Source organism: Garra rufa, chromosome 25 (genome assembly GCF_049309525.1).
Source record: "Garra rufa chromosome 25, GarRuf1.0, whole genome shotgun sequence".
NCBI lineage: Eukaryota > Metazoa > Chordata > Actinopteri > Cypriniformes > Cyprinidae > Garra > Garra rufa.
The window spans coordinates 4794684-4818167 of NC_133385.1; the positions used below are offsets into that span (position 1 = coordinate 4794684).

Below are 23484 nucleotides of genomic sequence, written 5' to 3' on the forward strand. Positions count from 1 at the left end.
TTTTGGAAAATATGTTTTGTTTTGATATAATTACCTTTAAAAAAAATACCCCTATAGGATTAAAATTATAATTCGAAATTATAATCCATAACACTGAATTTGTCAAACTAAACATCCACCGTTGCGATCTGCAGTGACTCCCTTGCTACTATGAGCATATGTTGTTGGTTGTCGTTGTGAATGGTTTTGTTTATTGCTTCTTTAAATTCCCATGAATTCGTGTCACGTCAGGAGAACCACAGTTTGATTTACTTCAGTGAGAGCGATATTTCTTCCTGCTTGGAGAGTTTCAAGGTCGATTCTGAGACTGCGTGTTTGCCAGCTGACTGCAGAACCATCAGCACGATCACATTTCACAACAATATTTCACTGAAAAAAAAAATGATGCATTAAACTATTCAAGAAGAACGTTATTGCTAAAGTTCTGCTTCTCTTTATAAAATCGCGACCGTTTCTTCTAGTCGGCCATGAGCAAGAGCAAATGAAGATTTGCTTAAGTTTCTCCTGAGGAAAAAGTCAAACAGTGCTTTGGTTTGAGAGATCTCATGAACTCAAACATTAGTCAAATGCTCTGAGCTGCTCGACATTCATTTTATAGCTCTATACTCATACTGTGTGACTAACTTGTGTCTGCTTTTTAAATTCCTCAGAAATTTTAGAAGAAACATCTGTGAAGATGTTGATTCTTCGGTGAAACACGGCTGCGAACTCCATTACGTCTCATGAGGTATGAAAGAGCAACATCGGAGCTGTAAAATGTTCATTTGGGAATGTTCTCTCAGGCCTATGAAACTTAAACTGGAAATATAAAAGCAAAGTTGCCATCAGGTTTTCATACAGAAATGGATGATCTTTTCAGATCAGTTTCTCAAGATGCAGTCTTACCATTTCTGCCCATCCGCCTCGTGTTGTTGGACCGTATATCCAAACTGAGCCTCCTTCGAACCCTTGATGATTTTTGCATGTCTGGTGTCAATATTAAAGCAGGTCCACCGCCCTGAAATTAACACAAACAGCTTTTCAATTGGTTTCAGTTGGGTGTAAATGGGCTAAATTCATGATAAAGACTGTGAAAACCATTGTTTTTTCATGCATCAATTATGAGGTTTTGGGTTATTTTGTTTCCGTACACTGTAAAAAAAATCAACAAAACAATTTGTTGAGTCAACTTAAAATAATTTGTTACCCTGCTGCCTTAGATATTTGAGTTGATTCAACTTAAAAGTTTAAGTTTTCACTTAGTGCAACTTAACATTTCAAGTTGACTAAACTTTTTTTGAGTAGACTGAACTTAAAATTTTAAGGCAGCCAGGTAACAAATAATTTTAAGTTGACTCAACAAATTGTTTTTTTACAGTGTAACTTGTGTTCTTTTAGGCTAGTGGAAACTGGAAAGAAAACACATTTAAGTGTTATTTTATTGCATTTTATTTTGTTTTGCTTCCTTATCCCTTACCAAAAATAAGTATAACTTAAATTGAATTTATTAAGTATGCTTCAGTAAAGTTCAAGTATATTTTTAAGTATACTTTATGTAGTAAGTATACAAATATCAGTGTACTAGTAGTATACTTTTTCAATACTCCTTGGGACTAAGTTGGCCCAATTTCTAGTATATAGAAGTATACTTTTAAATGTACTTTAACTATAACAGTAGTAAAATTTGAGTACACAACTAGTTTACATCTATTTTTTCAGTTTGTATTGCAAGTATACTAAAAGTCAACTTATAGGTATACTGATAGTTTACTAATTAAATACTTTTGTGTCATGTTCTCATTGGTTGTTCTTCTTTTTCTGTTTTTGGCACGTTGCAATCTTTGTGCATATCATTGGTTGTTCCAGTCATGTGTCCTGTTTCTCATTGGTTGGTTTGTGTCATGTGACCTCAATGTTTGGTATAAGTAGCCCTCATGTTGCCATTGTCTCTTGTCATGTATTGAAGTTGTAACCCGCTGTTTCTGGTCAGGTATGCTCATGTCAAGCCAAGTGAAGTCTGTTTAAAGTCTATTCCAATTTAAGTCAGCATCAAGTCAAGTCTTCGTTTGTTTCTTTGGATTACACTTTGTAATGATAGTCCACTGAAGGCGAGATGTGAATGAACCCAAGTGCATTTTTGATTTAGCAGAGCGAATCTAAAGAAACAAACAAAGACTTGACTTGATACTGACTTGACTCGAAACAGACTTCACTTGGCTTGACATGACATGAGTAGACTTGACCAGAAACAGCAGGTTACAACTTCAATACACGACAAGAGGCAATGGCAACATCAGTGCTACTTATACCAAACAATGCAGGTCACATGACACAAATCAACCAATGGGAATCAAGACTTAGGACTAGAACAACCAATAAGAACATGACACATACACTGGCCGTTTCTCAATATGCGTTCTTGTCTGGACTTGTGTTCTTGTGGACTTGTGAAACGTCATCAGTTGTCGCCCAAGTACTGTTCCAATTCAAAGTTCAAATCTAGCAAGTACAGTTCAAATCCCCGGATGTGTTCTTGATCCGCCCCTTTTATCAAGGATGCATCAAGAGGAGACTTGTGCAGACTTGAGGCAGTCATGTATCCCAGAATGCATTTCGCACCAATCAGCGAGCGTTAACGGCGGAGGAGAAACCCCGCATAATTTTAAAAATATTACTGTTATTGTGTCATGAAATGTGAGTTTAAGAGTATTTCAGGCAAGAATGTAGTTGTTTAAAACTCAAATCTGCGGTTTATTTACAAAGACAGCGCCTATTTGAAAATTTGTTTCGCCGATTTCGGAGATGCTAATTCGTGGCGAACACCGGATGCTCAGTGGTCATGTATCCCGCAGAGAGAGCCTCATCGCGGCTAGTCCTTCTGACGTTTGCCGCTGGTCCCGATGTCTCTGTAGTAGTTAAAGAGGTATAATTCGTTTTGGGTAAATCTAACAGCTAATTTTTGGTCTCATGAATCTATTATTTATTCCAGGTCATATGAGGAGAAAGTTATGCTTCATAAATTATTTATCAATCGTAATTTAACGCTGACGTTTTAGCATGCATTTGACCGAATTGTCTCATTTTGTCTTTATTTCCGATTACATAAATCTCTTATACTTTATACTTATACTTGTATAATGGCTAATATTGTTCATTAAAACTGACATTTAACAAAAAAGGCAAAGGTGTGCTTGTCATGTTTCATTTTACAAGTCCAGATGTATTATACACACTGCAATCACATATTAATGTTCTATTATTTAAAAGAGTACGAAAAGAGAGTTGTGGTTTATATTTTGAAGAAAACAAAGAGGCAGTGGTGTTTGATATCACTTCCTTTTATTGTAATTATTGTTTTGTAACGCGTTGCATGAACCACATTTTTGTCGCTATTATTATGTTTAAGGTTAAATGAAACGGAAAAGAGGCAATGCTGTTTGATATAGTATTTCGTTTCACTGTAATGTTGTACATTCCCTGAACTACGTTTTTGCAGGTATTAATATGTTTAAATGAAAACGAAAAGAGGCAGAGGTGGTTGATATCATATTTCGTCTTATACATACAGTGAAGCAGTGAAGATAACCGGAGTAGAAAAGGCGAGCTGACTGACGTTATCAAGTACACTGCTGTTCCATTTGCAGAATTACAGGACTTGCATCCTTGCGTCCTCGGGAGTTCGTACTCCCAAGTCAAATTTACAAGTTCGAACTACGAAGGACGCAAGTCCGAACTTTGCGTACTTGGTATTGAGAAAGGAAATCACAAGGAACAAGGGAAAAACATGACAAGACAGGAACCATGGCTAAACTTCAAAATAAAAGACATGTTACACCCATACATATGAACCTATATATTGAGACTAACGGCAAAATTCAACATTTTAATTTGCAAGGAATTGTGTGTATCCACCTTATTCTTCAATGTGGAAGTACAGTGAGGAAAACAATTATTTGATCCCCTGCTGATTTTGTATGTTTGCCCACTGACAATGAAATGATCAGTCTATAAGTTTAATGGTAGAGACAGAATAACAACAAAAACAAAATAATCTAGAAAAACACATTTCAAAAGAGTTATAAACTGTTTTGCATTTTAATGAGTGAAATAAGTATTTGATCCCCTATCAATCAGCAATATTTCTGGCTCCCAGGTGTCTTTTATACAGGCCACAAACTGAGATTAGGAGCACTTTCTTAAAGGGAGTGCTCTTAATCTCAGCTTGTTACCTGTATAAGACACACCTGTCCACAGAAGCAATCAATCAATCAATCAGATTCTAAACTCTCCACTATGGCCAAGACCAGACAGCTGTCCAAGGATGTCAGGGACAAGATTGTAGACCTACACAAGGCTGGAATGGGCTACAAGACCAACATCAAGCAGCTTGGTGAGAAGGTGACGACAGTTGGTGTGATTATTCACAAATGGAAGGAACACAAAATAACTGTCAAACTCCCTCGGTCTGGGGCTCCATTCAAGATCTCACCTCATGGAGTTTTAATGATCATGAGAACGGTGAGGAATCAGCCCAGAACTACACAGAAGGGCCTTGTCAATGATGTCAAGGCAGTAGGGACCATAGTCACCAAGAAAACAATTGGTAACACACTACGCTGTGAAGAACTGAAATCCTGTAGTGCCTACAAGGTCCCCCTGCTCAAGAAAGCACATGTACAGGCCCAATGAATATCTGAATTTTTCCGAGGAAAACTGGGTCAAAGTGTCGTCAGATGAGACCAAAATCTAACTCTTTGGCATCAACTCAGCTCGTCGTGTTTTGAAGAGGAGGAATGCTGTCTATGACCCCAAGAACACCATCCCCACCGTCAAACATGGAGGTGGAAACATTATGCTTTGGGGTGTTTTCTCTATCAATCAGCAAGATTTCTGGCCCCCAGGTGTCTTTTATATCAGTAAAGAGCTGAGATTAGGAGCACTCTCTTAAAGGAAGTGCTCCTAATCTCAACTTGTTACCTGTGTAAAAGGCACCTGTCCACAGAAGCAATCAATCAATCAGATTCTAAACTCTCCACTATGGCCAAGACCAAACAGCTGTCCAAGGATGTCAGGGACAAGATTGTAGACCTACACAAGGCTGGAATGGACTACAAGACCATCACCAAGCAGCTTGGTGAGAAGGTCAGAACAGTTGGTGGAATTCGCAAATGGAAGGAACACAAAATACCTGTCAAACTCCCTCGGTCTGGGGCTCCATTCAAGATCTTACCTTCTCGAGTTTTAATAATCATGAGAACGGTGAGGAATCAGCCCAGAACTACACAGAAGGATCTTGTCAATGATCTCAAGGCAGCTGGGACCATAGTCACCAAGAAAACAATTGGTAACACACTACGCTGTGAAGAACTGAAATCCTGTAGTGCCTACAAGGTCCCCCTGCTCAAGAAAGCACATGTACAGGCCCAATGAATATCTGAATTTTTCCGAGGAAAACTGGGTCAAAGTGTTGTCAGATGAGACCAAAATCTAACTCTTTGGCATCAACTCAGCTCGTCGTGTTTTGAAGAGGAGGAATGCTGTCTATGACCCCAAGAACACCATCCCCACCGTCAAACATGGAGGTGGAAACATTATGCTTTGGGGTGTTTTCTCTATCAATCAGCAAGATTTCTGGCCCCCAGGTGTCTTTTATACTGGTAAAGAGCTGTGAGTGCTCCTAATCTCAACTTGTTACCTGTGTAAAAGGCACCTGTCCACAGAAGCAATCAATCAATCAGATTCTAAACTCTCCACTATGGCCAAGACCAAACAGCTGTCCAAGGATGTCTGGGACAAGATTGTAGACCTACACAAGGCTGGAATGGACTACAAGACCATCACCAAGCAGCTTGGTGAGAAGGTCATAACAGTTGGTGGAATTCGCAAATGGAAGGAACACAAAATACCTGTCAAACTCCCTCGGTCTGGGGCTCCATTCAAGATCTTACCTTCTCGAGTTTTAATAATCATGAGAACGGTGAGGAATCAGCCCAGAACTACACAGAAGGATCTTGTCAATGATCTCAAGGCAGCTGGGACCATAGTCACCAAGAAAACAATTGGTAACATACTACGCTGTGAAGAACTGAAATCCTGTAGTGCCTACAAGGTCCCCCTGCTCAAGAAAGCACATGTACAGGCCCAATGAATATCTGAATTTTTCTGAGGAAAACTGGGTCAAAGTGTTGTCAGATGAGACCGAAATCAAGCTCTTTGGCATCAACTCAACTCGCTGTGTTTGGAGGAGGAATGCTGTCTATCCCCACTGTCAAACATGGAGGTGGAAACATTATGCTTTGGGGGTGTTTTTCTGCTAAGGGGACTGCACCGCATCAAAGTGACGATGGACAGGACCATGCACCATCAAATCTTGGGTAAGAACCATTGAAACTGTTTTGTGGATGGGTATTCCAGCATGATAATGACCCAAAACACACGGCCAAGGCAACAAAGTAGTGGCTCAAGAAGAAGCAGCGTATTAAGGTCCTAGAGTTTTCCCTCACTGTAAGCAACGGACGAGACTTACAGTTCAGTAGCCGCTGTAGGGAAATAATGAGAAGAACAACAACGTGCAGTAAATGGTCAAACTGTTTGCACTACTAACCAGTGTGTTCATAATTAAGATAATACATTAAAATAACATGGTAAGACACACCAATTCAGTTTAAAGCAGCAAAACAAGCTGTTTTGTACAGCTAAAAATAGCTGGACATGGATGAGACCAGAAGCCAGACTCATAAAATTTACAAATTGTTGCGCCCACTCTTACGGGAAAAATAAGGCGGATAGATAGGTTTTTAGAGTTTTACAGAAATGTTGGTAGAGCCACGTATTTCAAATGAGCCTGCAAGAGTAGTTTTTGGCATAAGGTGTTACTGATAAAATGTCTAAATGCTACAATACGTCTGAGGAACGCTTATTCTATTCTTTAGTTGTTCTTAAGGAGGCACAATTTGTCTCACATGGTGCACAAAGATGATAAACAACCAATAAGACCACATGAAAGAGCAGGAGGGGAAATTTTGAGCTAAACGCCATCGGCAGCACATATCAAAGGGAATTCTGCGTCCTGTGATGGTCTGTTCACTTCCCTCGGGTTCTGGATGGACATTTGCAGCCTCTGGATTTCATTTAAATGTTTATTGGGAAAGGTCACTCAGATGGGAAGCAAGAATATAGTATCATAGAAGTGAGGTCACATCGCGTTTGAAGATTAATTTCCTGTGGAAACGTTTCCTCTGACTGGGAAAAAAACAAAAAGGGCCTATTGACTTTCCTTCATATTCTTCTCATTTTCACAGCAGAATGAAAAGTCATCAGACTTTGTGAGACGCAGTGGCCTGGCGTGAAGCCAACACATCAGAAATGAAAATATGCTTCTCACATTCAGTCTCATTGATTGTGGAATGTGTTTTGGAGAGCATCGTTTTGTCCCTTTATAGACAGGAATGTTCTGGCTTTCAGTATATAACGGTAGTATTTGTGGTGTAACGTGTTACCACAGAAAACAATATTCACTTATCCATCAGTTTTGCTTAAAAAAAGTAAAAGAAATCACAATTTTGGTGGTCTATAAAGGGTTTTAAGACGAAATTGTTTAAATTCTTCCAGACAAAAATGTGTTAGTAAATTCTAAAGCATAATTTTAGAACCGATCTAGACCAATAAAATTTTAGCTATTTTTTCTGGACATTTCCACTCATTTCAGCATGGAAGTGCCAAGAACATGCTGAACATTTTTGCTCAGGATCACTTGATTCTAGACTGATGTTTTTGAGCAAATCATCTGAGCCGTGAATATCATGTGATCTAATAACTCTAAAGCCACAGGAAAATGACGTTGAAACCATGTGAACAAACATAATCTCAAACTAGCGACTATCCTGTGACGTCAAAGACAGCAGATCTTTCACTGAGGGTGAGTAAATGATTTTTGTGTGAACTATCTCTTTAAGTTGTGTTCAGTGTTATTTTAGTAGCATTTATGTACTATAATTGTATTTTAGTCACTTAGTTTTAGTCATTTATAATGTGACTTATTTCAAGTTTTTCATTTAATATTTATGTTTTATTTCATTTCAGCTTTATTTCAATCAACAAAAATGATTCTGAGTAGTTTTAGTAAACAGTAGCAACACTGTTTGTGTTGAAACCAGACTCCTTTAATAAACCATCTCAGGGAATATAAGGCAACACAGCTGTAAAGTCAGCCAAGGTCTGTGGCTAAATTACAGCCAATTTACGATAGTAATGACTATAGCGAATGCTATGCGCTCAAATGCTCTGGATTCTTGAGAGGATCTGGTGTCATTAGAGTCATTTTTCATGTGTGATTCACATATGATTTAATTCAAACAGAAGCCCCAGTAGTTCTCAGATCATTCGTTATTCTGTTTGGATAAAGCTGTTTGGTGGAGCAACCAAAACACGTAATGAACCATTATATCAATACTTTATCTGTTATTATGTTAAAAAAGCACAAATATTGCCTTAAACCCTGCTGAAAAAAACAGCTAAAACCAGCCTAGGCTGGTTGGCTGGTTTTAGCTGGTCATAGCTGGTCAGCAGGCTGGTTTTAGAGGGGTTTTGTCTACTTTCCTTAGCTGGCCAGGCTGGGAGACCATCTAAAACCAGCCTAAACCAGCTTAGACCTGCCTTTAGCTGTTTTTTTTTCCAGATGGGAAAATAGAAAAAATGGGGTTCCTTTGCATTAGGACTGCATCTATGAAGCCTTACCCTGGTGAAAAAAACAGCTAAAACCAGACTAGGCTGGTTGGCTGGTTTTAGATGGTCAACCAGCCTGATTTTAGCTGGTCAGTAGGCTGGTTTTAGAGAAGTTTTAGCCACTTTTCACAGCCTGGCCAGGCTGGTTTAGGCTGTGAGACCAGCTAAAATCAGCTACTTCCAGCCTAAACCAGCTAAGACCAGCCAACCTGCCTAGGCTGGTTTTAGTTGTTTTTTTCATCATGGAAAATAGAAAAAAATTGGGTTCCTTTGCATCAGGACTACATCTATAAAGCCTTACCCTGGTGAAAAAAACAGCTAAAACCAGCCTAGACTGGTTGGCTGGTTTTAGTTGGTCAACCAGCCTGGTTTTAGCTGGTCAGCAGGCTGGTTTTAGAGAGGTTTTGACCACTTTCACAGCCTGGCCAGGCTGGTCAGGCTGGGAGAACAGCTAAAACCAGCTACTTCCAGCCTAAACCAGCTAAGACCAGCCACCAAGCCTAGGCTGGTTTTAGTTGTTTTTTTCATCTCAGAAAATAGATAAAAATGGGGTTTCTTTGCATCAGGACTACATCTATAAAGCCTTACCCTGGTGAAAAAAAACAGCTAAAACCAGCCTAGACTGGTTGGCTGGTTTTAATTGGTCAACCAGCCTGGTTTTAGCTGGTCACAGCTGGTCAGCAGGCTGGTTTTAGAGAGGTTTTGGCAACCTTACACAGCCTGGCCAGGCTGGGAGACCAGCTAAAACCAGCTACTTCCAGCCTGAACCAGCTAAGACCAGCCAACCAGCCTAGGCTGGTTTTAGTTGTTTTTTTCATCTCAGAAAATAGATAAAAAATTGTGTTTCTTTGCATCAGGACTACATCTATAAAGCCTTACCCTGGTGAAAAAAACAGCTAAAACCAGCCTAGACTGGTTGGCTGGTTTTAATTGGTCAACCAGCCTGGTTTTAGCTGGTCAGCAGGCTGGTTTTAGAGAGGTTTTGGCAACCTTACACAGCCTGGCCAGGCTGGGAGACCAGCTAAAACCAGCTACTTCCAGCCTGAACCAGCTAAAACCAGTCAACCAGCCTAGGCTGGTTTTAGTTGTTTTTTTTTCAGCAGGGAAAATAGATAAAAATGGGGTTACTTTGCATCAGGACTACATCTATAAAGCCTTACCCTGGTGAAAAAAAAAACAGCTAAAACCAGCCTAGGCTGGTTGACTGGTTTTAGCTGGTCAGGTCAACTAACCAGGCTGGTTTTAGAGGGGTTTTGGCCACTTTCCCAGCCTGGTCAGCCTGGTCTTAGCTGGCCAGACTGGGAGACCAACTAAAACCAGCTACTTCCAGCCTAAACCAGCTAAGAACAGCTAACCAGCCGAGGCTGTTTTTTCAGCCGGGAAAATAGATAAAAATGGGGTTCCTTTGCATCTGTGAAGCCTTACACTGGTGAAAAAAACCCAGCTAAAACCAGCCTAGGCTGGTTGGCTGGTTTTAGCTGGTCATAGGTGGTCATCAGGGTGGTTTTTGAGGGGTTTTGGCCACTTTCCTGAGCTGGGCTTAGCTGGCCACGTTGAAAGACCAGCTAAAACCAGCTACTTCCCGCCTAAACCAGCTAAGACCAGCCAACTAGCCTAGGCTGGTTTTAGCTGTTTTTTTCATCAGGGAAAATAGATAAAAATGGGGTTCCTTTGCATCAGAACTGCATCTATGAAGCCTTACCCTGGTGAAAAAAAAAAACAGCTAAAACCAGCCTAGGCTGGTTGGCTGGTTTTAGCTGGTCAGCCAGTCTTGTTTTAGCTGGCCAGCAAGGTGGTTTTAAAGGGATTTTGGCCACTTTCCTGAGCTGGCCAGGCTGGAAGACCAGCTAAAACCAGCTACTTCCAGACTAAACCAGCTAAGACCAGCCAACCAGCCTAGGCTGGTTTTAGCTGTTTTTTGATCAGGGAAAATAGATACATTTCCTTTGCATCAGGACTGCATAGGTGGCTTAAAGTTTGGGAAAAGAGCTACTGAAAACCAAACTTAATTTTGAAACACCTTAAAGTTTAGGAAACCAGCATGACTAGACTATATGGACTAGATCTGCTAAAACCAGTTTGAATGGTTTAAGAGGTATCTGTGTGGATTTATCTCAGCTCTTTCAGACTGGCTCTGGCTCGGATGAGAAATGAATCCACGACCAACACTTCGGGCCAGAAATGAACCAGACATTACACTCTCATGGCAAGTGACTGCATAAGATTCCAGCATGGTAAAGTCGTCATAAAAGCTTTCAGGGAAAGCACTCTTAAATTTGAATTATTGAACAGGTGGCTCTTATGACTCATCCAAGTCTCTAGATATGACTCAGGTCAGTCTTTCAATGTAATTCTCTGGTGTTTTTCCCACCTGTTTTATGATCCAGCAGGTGAAAATCGCAAATCTGATCACTTAATAAAGTAACATCACACACCTCCTTAAGCAAACAAAAAAACTAAACAAATGACTGACATCCAGTCACATAAAAGAGCATAAATTAGGTCAGTAAATATTGGAGCTCAAAAGTAAATATCGGAGACAAAAACTCAACAAACTGTGGTTTTAATTAGGCTGAAAGTAGGTTAAAAAAATCTGTCAGATGGATGTTATTTCGGTTGCAAATAAACAGGCCCAGGCACTTCCGGCGTCATCAGCCAATCAGATTACTGATCACCGTGGCGACCAAAACGAAGAGAAACATACCTGTAAGTACTTAAATTTAAATTTGACATTATGATCCTTCTTTCACATGTGTTTTGAACTAAAGATTATGCCACTTGTCATTAACGAGTGGAGGCCAGGAGTTGAGTCCTTTTTCCAAAGCATTCCTTGAAAATATCTTGCCTCAGACGTACTTTTTCCACTTTGAGACGTCTATTGTTTTTAAATGACAGTATTTTATAAGCTCCCGTTACTCAGAGACGCACGTAAACAGTGCACGCCCTCTGCTGGACGTCATACGCAAACGCAGCGCTAAATGAAAGGTGTGCTAACGCTCCTTGAATTTTAAGGACTGAATGGCTGCTTTTTCAGAACATATAGCATAGTGGCAGTTTTTATTCTTCTCATTAGAAATCGTTCTGTAAATCTTTCTCGGACTCGCTATGCATGCTAATGTAAACAACTAAAGACAGATTTGTCTGCTTTTTACCCCAACCCATTAAAATATTTAAAATATTACATTTATTATTAAAGATTTCGAATTTTGTCTTGGAAGCAGATTGGAAACCACTGTTCTTAAAAATCCATCTAGCCTTGCTGAAGTTCTGGCATCAAGCTAGATTGGATCAGTCTGTATTTATGAGCTAAGACTTGAAGTAGCCACTTCTCAGCTCATTAAAAATCCTTTACGACATATAAATATCTTTGGGAGTCAGTCCAGCACAGTTCATCGTCCCTGCATACATTTATTGTACTCGAGCCCATGTATGACATGTGCCCTCTTATGTAGGTCCATTAGATGAGCGAGTGTATAAGTGGATCCAGATTGTGTGTTTGATCCGGAAACTAGACCCTGCTCATAAAAGTCCATCTGGATGTTCTGGATGAAGGTCACACAGTTCCTCCAGAGTTCCTCCTCCATTATCAACCTGACGTTTCCAGAGCGGTAAGAGAGCAAGCTAACAAAAATATGTTCTAATTATGAAAACGTTATTTATTTATGCAAGCATTAGAGCAACATTCCATTTGATCATGTTCCAACAAAATTGGAATGTAACTTGAATGTTCTTTGAAGGTTCTAAAACAAAAAGTAGTAAAAATATCAGACGAACGTCCAACTAAAACGTTTCAGAAAATAAATGAGCAGTGCATAAGTCAAGTTTTATTAAACTTTAACATTATTAAAGAACCAGATAACTTTGAATGAGCATTTTATAAATGTGACCCTGGACCACAAAACCAGTCATAAGGGTCAATTTTTTAAATTTGAGACGTATACATCTGAATAAAGAAGCTGAATAAATAAGATGCATTGATGTATAGTTTGTGAGAATAGGACAATATCTGGCTGAGATACAACTATTTGAAAATCTAGAATCTGAAGATGCAGAACAATATCAAAATACTGAGAAAAAAGCCTTTAAAGTTGTCCAAATGAAGTTCTTAGCAGTGGATATTACTAATTAACAATTAAGTTTTGATATATTTACGGTAGGAAATTTACCAAATATTTTCCTTGATCATGATCTTAACTTAATATCCTATTTTCTTCGGTTATTTTGACCCATACAATGTATTTTTGGCTATTGCTACAAATAAACCCATGCTACTTAAGACTAGTTTTGTAGTCCATGCAGAGTCACAAATGTGACTAAAAGAACGTTTGTTTAAAACCTTGCCACAACATTCTGAGAATGTTCCCTGTTAGCTGTGATTCACTTTATTGAACTTGAAATCAACACATGATAAACCCCAAACCACAAGCAACTTTGGCAAAAATGTCTGAAGTATGAATATTAAATATAATGCAGCAGATTTCAGCACTTATAAAGCATAACATTTTTATAAGTTTTATCATGGTTATTATTAAAATATCTTAAATATCTCAAAATAGTATCCTAGTCAGCAATTAGATTACAATAAAGAGCAACTAAAGACTTTTGCCAAAATATCCATAGGTTTCTCTAGAGAAAAATACCCAGTAATCTCTCATTTGTCTCCTCTGGAGTTTCAGATCTTAACTTCTCAAAGTTTGCCAATATCTCAGTATGAAATGATATGAGCTCTATAAAATTTATTTTACTGGATGACAACTAGTGACACATTTGGATTTGGTTCTATTTCTTATGATGAACCCTCAAAACACCTAGAATCAAAAATCATTTACTTATAATGATATTTAATCAGATTTATCTCACTTGTGGAGACTGTTTTGTCTTTAAAGTCTGTCTAAGTGCACTGAGAAACATTCTTGCATAAGCTCACACACCCCCTTATGCTCTCACACACTCACCTGGCATCAGAGCGGCGATCCACAGCAGCAGGATGTAAGTGTACTCCATACGTTCAAACGTGAATCAGTCAGTGTGTTTGTTTATATCAGGTCCTCACAGCAAGAGCAGACAATCTGGTCTGATCAAGTCCTGAACCACAGCAGAACTACATCTGAGAAGGAGGAGCTGACAGCTGCCTCGAGGAGGAGGAAAACGGGGTGACCGTCCTCAAACACAGAGAGAGATATTGGAGCAGGTACCTGACTGGCTTCTCTTGTAGTTTCCCACATGCTTTTACTGCTCTTAAAGCTGTTGCTGTATCTCTCTCTCCAGATGTTTAGTTGTGGAAAATGAAGTTCTCCAGCTCTCCGGACTACAACATCTGTCGGAAAACGCTACACATGCTGCTGCCAGAGCTTAACGGACTTCAATAACATGGTGGTTTCCATTCCATGCACTCTTTAAAAACCCCAAGAAATCAAAATTGTGGCTGTAGGTTTATTCTCTTGTGGCATCAAGGTTAGAAACATACATATTTTGAGGTTGTTTCGAATCTATACACTTAATAACACTTCATGCATTATGGCAAGACACTACAGGTGAATAGGGGGGAAAAAAATCTAATTTTAAGCAAACTTCTAAAATAGAACTTCTAAAAAAAACTTGTAAAATTCTTTTTTAGGATTTTGTTGAAATTTTAAGATTAAACTATTGTTCTGAGGGGATTTTGGATATGTACTTTTATCACTCAGTAAATAAAAAAATACTGTCATCAGCCAAAAAAAACCCTCCAGAATACAGATAGGAATAAAACTGTAAAATTTGGTGTATGCAAGTGCTCCTAAAATAGAGAAACAAACTCATTTTGAGAAGATTACATTAAAAAATATGCATTTAAAAATCTGCAGGTGCAAATAGATAAAGTGCAATAATCAAATCAAGCGAATGACATATGAACGAACCCATCTACATAAACCTCCAGAATACAGATAGGAATAAAACTGCTAAGTCTGGTGTATGTAAGTCCTGCTGAAGTGGAGGAAAAACTCATTTTGAGAAAACTGCCTTTAAAAACAAGTATTTTATTTGAAAAATACAGACACAAATATGTTAAGTGCAATAATAAAATCAAGCAAATGACATATTAACAAACCCTTCTACAAAAACCTCCAGAATACAGATATGAATAAAACTGTAAAATTTAGTGTATGTAAGTCCTGCACTCATTTTGAGAAAACTGCCTTTAAAGATAAGTATTGTTTTTGAAAGTACAGACGCGAATAGGTAAAGTGCAATAATAAAATCAAGTGAATGACATATTAACAAACCTTTCTACAAAAACCTCCAGAACACAGATAGGAATAAAACTGCTAAGTTTGGTGTATGTAAGTCCTCCTGAAGTGGAGGAAAAACTCATTTTGAGAAAACTGCCTTTAAAGACAAGTATTGTATTTGAAAAGTACAGATGCAAACAGATGAAGTACAATAACAAAATCAAGCGAATGACATATTAACAAACCCTTCTACAAAAACCTCCAGAATACAGATATGAATAAAACTGTAAAATTTAGTGTATGTAAGTCCTGCTGAAGTGGAGGAAAAACTCATTTTGAGAAAACTGCCTTTAGAGATAAGTATTGTATTTGAAAGTACAGACGCGAATAGGTAAAGTGCAATAATAAAATCAAGTGAATGACATATTAACAAACCATTCTACAAAAACCTCCAGAATACAGATAGGAATAAAACTGCTAAGTTTGGTGTATGTAAGTCCTCCTGAAGTGGAGGAAAAACTCATTTTGAGAAAACTGCCTTTAAAGACAAGTATTGTATTTGAAAAGTACAGATGCAAACAGATGAAGTGCAATAACAAAATCAAGCGAATGACATATAAACAAACCCTTCTACAAAAACCTCCAGAATACAGATAGAAATAAAACTGTAAAATTTAGTGTATGTAAGTCCTGCTGAAGTGGAGGAAAAACTCATTTTGAGAAAACTGCCTTTAAAGATAAGTATTGTATTTGAAAGTACAGACGCGAATAGGTAAAGTGCAATAATAAAATCAAGTGAATGACATATAAACAAACCTTTCTACAAAAACCTCCAGAACACAGATAGGAATAAAACTGCTAAGTTTGGTGTATGTAAGTCGAAAAACTCATTTTGAGAAAACTGCCTTTAAAGACAAGTATTGTATTTGAAAAGTACAGATGCAAACAGATGAAGTGCAATAACAAAATCAAGCGAATGACATATAAACAAACCCTTCTACAAAAACCTCCAGAATACAGATAGAAATAAAACTGTAAAATTTTGTGTTTGTAAGTCCTGCTGAAGTGGAGGAAAAACTCATTTTGAGAAAACTGCCTTTAAAAATATGTTTTGTATTTGAAATCTGCAGGCGCAAATAGATACAGTGCAATAAAATAAAAAATCAGGTGAATGATATACGAACAAACCCTCAGGAAAAAACCTTTAGAATATAGAGAGGAAGAAAACTGTAAATTTTGGTGTATGTAAGTGCTGCTGAAGTGGAGGAAAAACTCACTTTGAGAAAACGGCTTTTAGAAATATGCTGAAATATACAGATGCAAGTCGATAAAGTGCAAAAAAATACATATAAAAATGAGCATTGCATGAAAAAAAAAAAACATTTTCCTTGCTCTGACCACAAACTAAAACCTTTGAACCAAAACAGTCCGATAATTAGTTTGTGGTTTAGTTTGTCAAATGTGGGAAACCAAAGTAAACAAATGAACATCCTGGAAGCTGCTAAGGGGAATATAAAATGTCAGCCACACCAAAGACGCTCCTGATTAACCGTTCACCTTTATGCCGTGACTCAGTGTGTTTAAGAGACTCCAGACGTGATGAGATGTTTGATACTCTAGAATAACAAGGCAGGAGCTGATTAACCACACATAAGGTCTTTGCCGTGAATCTGAGTGGAATAAACTTCATCACTTACTCACCCTTGAGTTATTTCAAAAGCCATATGAGTTTCTTCCGTGGAATACAAAAGATGTAGGTGTCAAGGTCCTGAAAAGACATAAACACACAATAAAAGTATTCAGAAAGTCTCCCAAAGTCATCTGACAGTTTAATATGAGGAACAGACACACATTTTTGTCATAATTCAAGGTTTTTATTGTGTTTTTTGTTCTGTTGGTTTATTGTTACTGGTCTCTCCTTTCATTGTTTGGATCTTTTGTGTTCCACGGAGAAAGAAAAAATATGTATCTCTAATTTTCCTGTTATATACACACTAATGTTCAAAAGTCTGGGATCACTAAGATTTTAATGTTTTCTTTTAAACATGCTCACCAAGGCTGCATTTATTTGATCAAAAATACAGTCAAAATAGTAATACTGCGAAATAGGAAATAGGATTACAATTTAAAATAAGATTTTGGAAAATAAGCCTTGAGAAATCATTCTAATTTATCATCAATATGCTAAATTATCAATGTTAGAAACATATATAGCCTACAACATTTTTGGGGAACTTGTGATACTTTTTTCAGGATTCTTTGATGAATAAAAAGAAAAAAAGAACATTTATTTAAAATAATACAAATCTTTAAAACAATAAAACAAGATAAATGTACTTAAAATCAAGATATTAAGACTTGTTTTTAGAGAATATATCTTTAATATGAGTTTAGTTTTAAATATAAGATAGTTCAAATCATTTAAAAATCTATGATTGCAGACTTTTTTCAGAGAATATGTCTTAAATATTATATTGTTATCACTTGTTTTAAGCATAAACTAGTTAAAAAGTTACAAATCTTTGACTGCATGAAGAAAACAATGCATAAAATACTAAAATATTATTATATCTATAATAGGAGATACTTTTTAACTTTAGTTAAAGCAAAGTTTGGGATCAGTAAGATTTTAATGCTTTTTAAAAGAGACTTTTGTTCCCAACATTGATAATAAAAGTAACTAGATAAAAAAGTTTGTCAAGACAAAATTTAAGTTGGCTTGAGAAAGCCGGACCAGAAAGTTTAAAAAGTTTTGAAGTTTTAAGTTTGATGGTTTTTAAAAAGTTTTAAAAAAGTCTGAAAAGTTTATTTAAAAAGTTTAACATTTTTAAAAAGTTTTGAGTTTTAAGTTTGAGGGTTTTCAGTCTGAAGTAGTTTAACGTTTAAAGTAGTTCTAAAAGCTTAAAGTTTGATTAGCATGTTACTAGCGTGTTGCTATCATGTTTCTAGAATGATTAAGAAGTTGCTAGCATATTATTAGCATGTTCCTAGCGTGATTAGCAAGTTGCTAGTATGTTTATAGCATGATCAGTCCCTCCAGGATTTCACGATTTTTTTTGTGATTTTTGCGATGAAAATTATACATTTTGTGGTGGCAAGTCCTAGAAATTTGCGAAAAATTTTGCGATTTATTTAATTATTTAATTTATTTATTAATAATTAGGATATCACATTTACCATATTAGGTATTATGTTAGAGGGTCAATTATCATACATAACACAAATCAAACAAAATTTGTTTATTCTGATACATTTGAACTTTTAAAATAACCTATGGGCAATATTCTTATGTGACCTTTGTAAACATTAACAGCAGGTGTAGAAATTTATACTGTACATAGCCTACTTCATTTCAGTCGCATCTCAGGTACTCTTTACATTTTGGTAGCCCAAAAATTTATTGAACTAGCCCAAATAAAAAAGCTTTTTAATTTTTTTTTTTTAAATATAGAAATTCAAACAGGAGTCTAAATGTCAATCAAATATGTTTTCAATACACAAATATAAACAAATATCAAGGAAGGAATTTTATTTCACTCTTTAGTGTATCTGCAGAATTTTTAAATATCAATTTAAAGCAATGTATGATCCTTTTTAAGAGCGGCACAAGTAAAATGAACAGAATGGGTGGGGTTGGACAATGTAAGGTAGAATTTTAGGTCATAAAATGACGATTTATAATTCAGATACAGATTCACACAAAAACAATATCTTATACAATGGCATTTCAGCCTTTATACCATTAAAAGGGATAAATCAAGTATATAATTTATCATATTTATTTAAAACATAAACATTACTGTCTTAATTGTTTAGATTTTTTAGAAGGCACATTAAAAACCCTATGTGTTTGCTGCATAAAAACAAACAGCTGAAAAATGAATTGGAAAAAAATTCTAAAAAATTAAAATTAAAAATTCTGTCACAAGGGGGCGCTTTAGGAGCGCTGAAATATTATCGTTTCCCTAGGAACGGCTGTATACAAATCAGCTTTAACGCTGTTTTATCAGCATGAAATGAAAATGCCAACGACACGTTTCTGAGGACAGTCGGTTCTACTCAGATACATTCATTTAAAGACATCAGTGCTGCGTTTTGACTTTGAAATGTGCAGGGCTCATATTTATTCAATGACATCACTGCCTTTAGAAGTTTTATCCAGCCCTATCGTGATTCGTCTTTCCGTCCCTAACTGACTTTTAAAATTATAATTAAGACTTTTCTTATACTATTTAACAAATTCAAAACTTTTATGGCGTTCCATTTGCAACAACAGAAGCCCTCTACTTTACGATAGCGGGTCGGCAGGCCAGTGAAACATTTTGGTAGCTCGACTGAAAAACACAATAGCCCCCGGGACATCGATCTTGCGAGCCCTGCAGACAGACAGCTCACAGACATCACGTGAGCAGCGTCTTTATCAACGTGAGATATATATATATATATATATATATATATATATATATATATATATATATATATATATATTTTTTTTTTTTTAAATATTTTTATTATTGAAATATTTGAATAACCATTTTTTGCGATTATTTTGCGGTTAAATGACAAATTATGCAGGATCGCAAAAAAATGCGACATTTTGTTGATTTTGCATTAAATTCAGCGATCGCAGAATCGCGAAAAACTGGAGGGACTGCATGATTAACAAGCTGCTAGCATGTTTCTAGCATGATTAGGCAGTTAATAACATGATGTTAGCAAGTTGCTAGCATGTTTTAGCATGATTTTAACATGTTTTTAACATGATTAGCTAGTTGCTAGCGTGTTTCTAGCATGATTAACAAGCTGCTAGCATGTTTCTAGCATGATTAGCAAGTTGGTAGCATGATTAGCATTTTATTAGCATGTTGTTAGCATGATTAGCTATTAATAGCTTGTTGTTAGCATGATTAACAAGTTACTAGCATGATTCTAACATTACTAGCATAATACTAGCATGATTTTATCACAATTAGCATGTTACTAGCTTGTTGCTAGTATGTTGCTAGCATGATTAGGCAGTTTCTAGCGTGTTTTAGCATGATTAAGTTACTAGCATGTTTTTAGCATCATTAGCAAGTTGCTAGCATGTTTCTAACATCTTTCTAGCATGATTAGCAAGTTACTACTATGTTTTTAGCATGGTTATCAAGTTACTAACATGTTGTTAGCATGATTAGCAAGTTTGTAGCATGATTAGCATTTTGATTAGCATGTTGTTAACATGATTAGCATGTTACTAGCTTGTTGTTAGCATGATTAACTAGTTACTATCATGATTCTAGTATGATTAGCAAGTTACTACTATGTTATTAACATGATTATCAAGTTAATAGCATGTTTCTAACATGATTAGGCAGTTAATAACATGATGTTAACAAGTTGCTAGCATGTTTTAGCATGATTTTAACATGTTTTTAACATGATTAGCTAGTTGCTAGCGTGTTTCTAGCATGATTAACAAGCTGCTAGCGTGTTTCTAGCATGATTAGCAAGTTGGTAGCATGATTAGCATTTTATTAGCATGTTGTTATCATGATTAGCTATTAATAGCTTGTTGTTAGCATGATTAACAAGTTACTAGCATGATTCTAACATTACTAGCATAATACTAGCATGATTTTATCACAATTAGCATGTTACTAGCTTGTTGCTAGTATGTTGCTAGCATGATTAGGCAGTTTCTTGCGTGTTTTTAGCATGATTAAGTTACTAGCATGTTTTTAGCATCATTAGCAATTTGCTAGCATGTGCTATGTAATCATTACTATCATGATTCTAGTATGATTAGCAAGTTACTACTATGTTATTAACATGATTATCAAGTTAATAGCATGTTTCTAACATGATTAGGCAGTTAATAACATGTTGTTAGCAAGTTGCTAGCGTGTTTTAGCATTATTTTAACATGTTTTTAACATGATTAGCTAGTTGTTAGCGTGTTTCTAGCATGATTAGACAGTTGCTAGCGTGTTTTTAGCATGATTAAGTTACTTACGTGTTTTTAGCATCATTAGCAAGTTGCTAGCATGTTTCTAACATCTTTCTAGCATGATTAGCTAGGTACTACAATGTTTTAGCATGGTTATCATGTTACTAACATGATGTTAGCATGATTAGCATTTTATTAGCATGTTGTTAGCATGATTAGCACGTTACTAGCTTGTTACTAGCATGATTAACTAGTTTCTAGCCTGTTTCTAGCATTATTAGCAAGTTGCTAGCATGTTTTTAGCATGATTTTAGCAAGTTTCTAGCATGATTGGCAAGTTGCTAGCGTGTTTCTAACATGATTACAAGGATCATGTGACACTGAAGACTGGAGTAACGGCTGATCAAAATTCAGTTTTGCATCACAGACATTTGTAATTCTATTTTAAAGTATATTAAAATAAACAAAACCGTTACTTTGAATTGCATAATATTTCATAACATTACTTTTCTTCTGTATTTTTGATCATATAAAATAAATAAAATTTGATGAGCATAAGAGACTATAAAAAAACATTAAAAATTTTACTGATCCTAAATGTTTGAGCGGCAGTGTGTATATTTAAGATATAAATTGCTGCACACAGATGTGAAAAGAAAAGCCATGAAAATCAAACAGTCTGGAATATGGATTAGCAGACGTCAGGTCGCTATAAAGGTTTAAATATAGAGTTTGTGGGAGTGTTTCAGCCAATAATGTTCACAGCCAGAAACGACTGCAATTAAACCTGCGTCAAATTAACTCACCCAAACCTCAGAACCAGTCCGATGTGTTAAAATAACATCTAACGGCCACATCAAAAAGTGAAGTCAGTCTGAAACATGAGGTCATCTGTGTCTTTATTAAATCCCGGGACAGGAAGGGCGTCATGGAGCAAGTCTACGCAACGTTTGGCGTGGATTCGGATCATCCGGGCCAGATCCAGAGCAGCAGCATGAGGACCAGACTGAGATGAAGAAGAAACTGTGTTTGCCAGATCAGGTCTGTTTCACAACTAACCCTGCATGAGCATGTGTGGATGTGAATGAATGTGTGTGTGTGTGTGTGTGTGTGTAGGTGTGTGCATGTGTTTGACAGACGTGTCTGTTTGTGTGGAATATGGAATCCATTATGAACAGGATGCTCTTGTCCAGGTTGAACATTTTCAACTGTGTTTTATGAAGAAGCTGAGAGCGCAGGACATTTCTAAGAGTTTTTAGTGGTTCTCTTTCAAACAATCGCTCGGTATCTCACTATGGGAAACGCCCCCAGGCGTGATAGACTATGGAAGCACCAATTACACCACGTCTGTCCGGAGGATAGACCAATCACAGCTCATACAAGGAGCCCACCCCTCTCCCTATATATACAGCTGTGATCCCCAAAAACGGCATTCTTGTTCTCTTCCCCGTGAGGACTTTCCATCAGCACCTAGGCTGCGCTGCTTCAGTTCCTAAACGTGCCGTCAAGGTCGACGTTGCCGAACGCAGTGTAGTCAAATAAATCTGTTACGGATTCTCTGCTCGTTACTGAGTTTTTATTTGCCTGGTTAGAAAATCTGTTGCGGATTTTCGGCTCGTCACTGAGCTCTTTGCATTACTGTTATTAGTGGTGTTTCCTATCCTAGCTAACGCGTTAAGGCGAGCTGAGTTTAGGAGATTTTGACTCACCATGTCGGTGTCCAAAGTCGCTGCGGAGAAGGGAAAGGAGGCCCCTTCGCGCTCATGTCCGGCAGCATGTGGATTTATGATCTCGGGCAGGGATCCGCATCCGATGTGTATCGCATGCATGGGCGTAAAGCATGCTCAGGCTGCGCTGGCGGATGCGGAAAGTTGCCCGCACTGTCGGGTAATGCCGGCCAGGATTCTAGAGAGAAGGCTTCGAGTGGCGGCATCTTCCAAAGACGATCCGGTTCTCTCCGCTGTCCCTCATTCCGTTAAGGGGACCCAACCTTCTCCCCCGCGTGATCTTTCTTCGTGGGGAGATATAATGGATTCGGAGTCTCCGGAGTTTGCACCGCTTTTCGACCAGCAGCTGCTGGCGGGCGGCGATGAGGTTGAGGGAGATGAAGAGGAGGATGAGGAGATGCTAGCTCGCCTCCTCCGAGACGAGCCGGATGATGAGGAAGATGATGCTATCCTGTCGGCAGCCCAAACATCCAGGCCAGTGAGTGTGCAAAGTGGCGATATGGCATCGACGGTGGGGGATTGCGACTTAGTTGAGGTCTGTAAGCGTGCAGCAGCTAAGCTTGACATCCCTTGGCCCGTAACTCCTGGGGATCCGGGAGTTAAACGTGATATCTATGACGGGAAAAGGCTCCCGTCCCGCCTTCCCACGGCAAAACAACTGCTCCCCGCTTTGCCGGCGTGCATAGCAGAGATGAAGCGCTCATGGGATAAACCTTTTTCTCATCGCGTGCCCGTCAAGGGCTATTCGTCTCTTGATGTGAGTGAAATGGAGGGGCTTGGGCTCTCTAACCCTCCCACGGTCGAGCAGTCAGTGGCCCACCACCTGCATCCGAACAGGCGGACCACTCTCTCATCGGCCAGCCCCTCCCTCCCTGGGAAAATGGAACGCTTTACCGCTTCCATGTACCAGAAGATT

At 37.7% G+C, this 23484-nt stretch overlaps 1 protein-coding gene across 1 annotated transcript in view; it reads right to left on the bottom strand.

The window, feature by feature from the left end:
* itga11b (integrin, alpha 11b) overlaps nt 1–13707 on the bottom strand; it is an 81191-nt gene extending 67484 nt beyond the window's left edge. Inside the window, exons 1-2 of the mRNA XM_073831291.1 lie at nt 13659–13707; nt 886–997 (exon numbers count right to left, since the gene is read on the bottom strand). Coding sequence (XP_073687392.1) covers nt 886–997; nt 13659–13707 — 161 coding nt within the window. The remainder of the gene's footprint in view (nt 1–885; nt 998–13658) is intronic.
* Nucleotides 13708–23484: the final 9777 nt, after the last annotated feature.